At 39.3% G+C, this 2512-nt stretch overlaps 1 protein-coding gene across 1 annotated transcript; it reads left to right on the top strand.

Moving 5' to 3' along the window:
* The first annotated feature begins 289 nt into the window (after positions 1 to 289).
* Positions 290 to 1645, top strand: DRD1 (dopamine receptor D1). Its single transcript, XM_024199391.1, has one exon. The coding sequence runs from the start codon at positions 290 to 292 to the stop codon at positions 1643 to 1645; it is 1356 nt and encodes a 451-aa protein (XP_024055159.1).
* The last annotated feature ends 867 nt before the right edge of the window (positions 1646 to 2512 follow it).

The raw sequence follows: 2512 nt of genomic DNA, 5'->3' as shown, positions 1-2512 counted from the left end.
TGTGCTTGAGTAGTACAAAGTAATTCAGAAGGGATTACTAAAAAAAAAAATCGGTGCAGAGTTGACTGTGTTTGTAAATTTCAGTTACTTGCCACACAGCTTTTGATGCCTCTTAATGTGATTCCTAAGGAGCATGGGGTCCACCCAAGGGTGAAGAGACTATAACACAAACCTTCGGTCTGCCTGGCAATGAGTAATTAATGGACGCCTGATGTATCTGTAGTCTCTGCAAGCAAAGGAGTTGATGTCATCATGATTTTCATGATATGATTTTCCCTCAGGAGAAGCTATGACTTGGAACGACACCACAATGGACGGGGAAGAGTTGCTCGGGGAAAGGGACTCCTCCTTTCGGATCCTTACAGGCTGCTTTCTTTCTTTGCTGATACTTTCCACGCTTCTGGGGAACACATTGGTGTGTGCAGCTGTCATTAGATTTCGCCATCTGAGGTCCAAGGTGACCAACTTCTTTGTAATCTCCTTGGCAGTGTCAGATCTTTTAGTGGCAGTCTTGGTCATGCCTTGGAAAGCTGTTGCTGAGATAGCTGGTTTCTGGCCTTTTGGTTCATTCTGTAACATCTGGGTGGCATTTGATATTATGTGCTCCACAGCCTCAATCTTAAACCTTTGTGTCATTAGTGTGGACAGATACTGGGCCATCTCTAGTCCATTCAGGTATGAGAGGAAAATGACCCCTAAGGCAGCTTTCATCATGATCAGTGTGGCATGGACCTTGTCTGTATTGATTTCCTTCATTCCTGTGCAGCTGAACTGGCACAAAGCTACAACCACAAGCTTTTTAGAGCTAAATGCCAGTTCCCAAGACATAACCATGGACAACTGTGATTCCAGTCTAAACAGGATGTATGCCATCTCCTCTTCTCTAATTAGCTTTTACATCCCAGTGGCCATCATGATCGTCACCTATACAAGGATATACAGGATTGCTCAAAAACAAATAAGACGCATCTCAGCTTTGGAAAGAGCAGCAGTGCATGCTAAGAACTGCCAAAACACTACAGGGAATGGAAACAGTATGGATTGCCAACAACCAGAAAGCTCCTTCAAAATGTCCTTCAAGAGGGAAACGAAAGTTTTAAAGACTTTGTCAGTGATCATGGGGGTGTTTGTATGCTGCTGGTTACCATTTTTCATATTGAACTGCATGGTGCCCTTTTGTGAGCCCAGCCCACCATCCAAGGGAGCAGAACCCTTTTGCATTAGTTCCACCACCTTTGATGTTTTTGTTTGGTTTGGATGGGCTAATTCCTCACTGAACCCCATCATTTATGCCTTCAATGCTGATTTCCGCAAGGCATTTTCAACTCTGCTAGGATGCTACAGACTCTGCCCTACTTCCAACAACGCTATAGAGACGGTTAGTATCAACAACAATGGGGCAGTTGTTTTTTCAAGCCATCATGAGCCTAGAGGGTCTAGCCCAAAAGAGTGTAACCTGGTGTATCTGATCCCACATGCTATTATCTGCCCAGAAGAAGAACTTCTGAAAAAGGAAGAAGAGGGTGAACTATCTAAGACCTTGGATAAAATGTCTCCAGCACTGTCCGGTATCTTGGATTATGAAGCTGATGTGTCTTTGGAAAAGATCAACCCCATCACTCAGAATGGGCAACATAAAACATGAACACTGAGGTTAGCCCAGCAAAATCTAATAGTCAAAAAAGATATATAAGATTTTTTGGTAAGAAACTAAGCTCTAGTGAGAATTATACTGTCACGCAAAGCTCAGAGTTGATTATTGGGTGTTCAAATCAAAGATAAAATTTTAAACAAAAAAGATATTGAAAACCCAAAGGTATTTCTGTGTTGTTCATACTGAATAAAACAGAGACACAAATTTAGGTATAAAGCAGTGTCAAAGAAAATATTTCTTCTGCTCTATAAATATTTATAGAAACTGGTTTCTATCTTAAAATGGGACAAGAAAAAACCCATTAACAACTTAACAATTAACCTTTGAAGAAAATCAGAGGATTTAATTTGCCATGTATAGTACTACTGGGTGCTACCAGGTTCTAAGTAAAGTTTGAGGGATTAAAAAGGTAGGTAGATGCCTTCTAAAATTATTTCTGAAAAACAACGAGCCTTACAATGAGAATGGGTATTTTTAAAGATTTGGGAGATAATATGTTGATATTGGTTTTATTTATTTATTGTTTTAAATTGATATTTTTCATATGTTATAACAGATCTAGCTTTATTTAACTTATTTAAAATGTCTAAATAATGGGATATTTCAAGGGTCTCACAACTGCATTTTGACCAGTCAACTAGTCAGCACTTTAATAATGACCATTAAAAACAAAAGAAAAAACCCTCTCTGATAGTCTGGGTAGCCAATGAAGTAAATAAAGAAGAAGCAATCATAAAAAGCACAGCAAAGGATGGGGGAGTTAATGAAGCTGAAGCTGTGTAGAATTTATTTATTTTTTGTGGGATTGCTTAAAAAAAATAGGACCAGAGTTGATGGATTGACAAGCTGAGAAAGCTC

The sequence above is a fragment of the Terrapene carolina genome, unplaced genomic scaffold (genome assembly GCF_002925995.2).
Source record: "Terrapene carolina triunguis isolate 2854851 unplaced genomic scaffold, T_m_triunguis-2.0 Scaffold629, whole genome shotgun sequence".
Lineage (NCBI taxonomy): Eukaryota > Metazoa > Chordata > Testudines > Emydidae > Terrapene > Terrapene triunguis.
The sequence above is the reverse complement of the archived record's forward strand: the minus strand, read 5'-3'. Positions and strand labels throughout refer to the sequence as shown.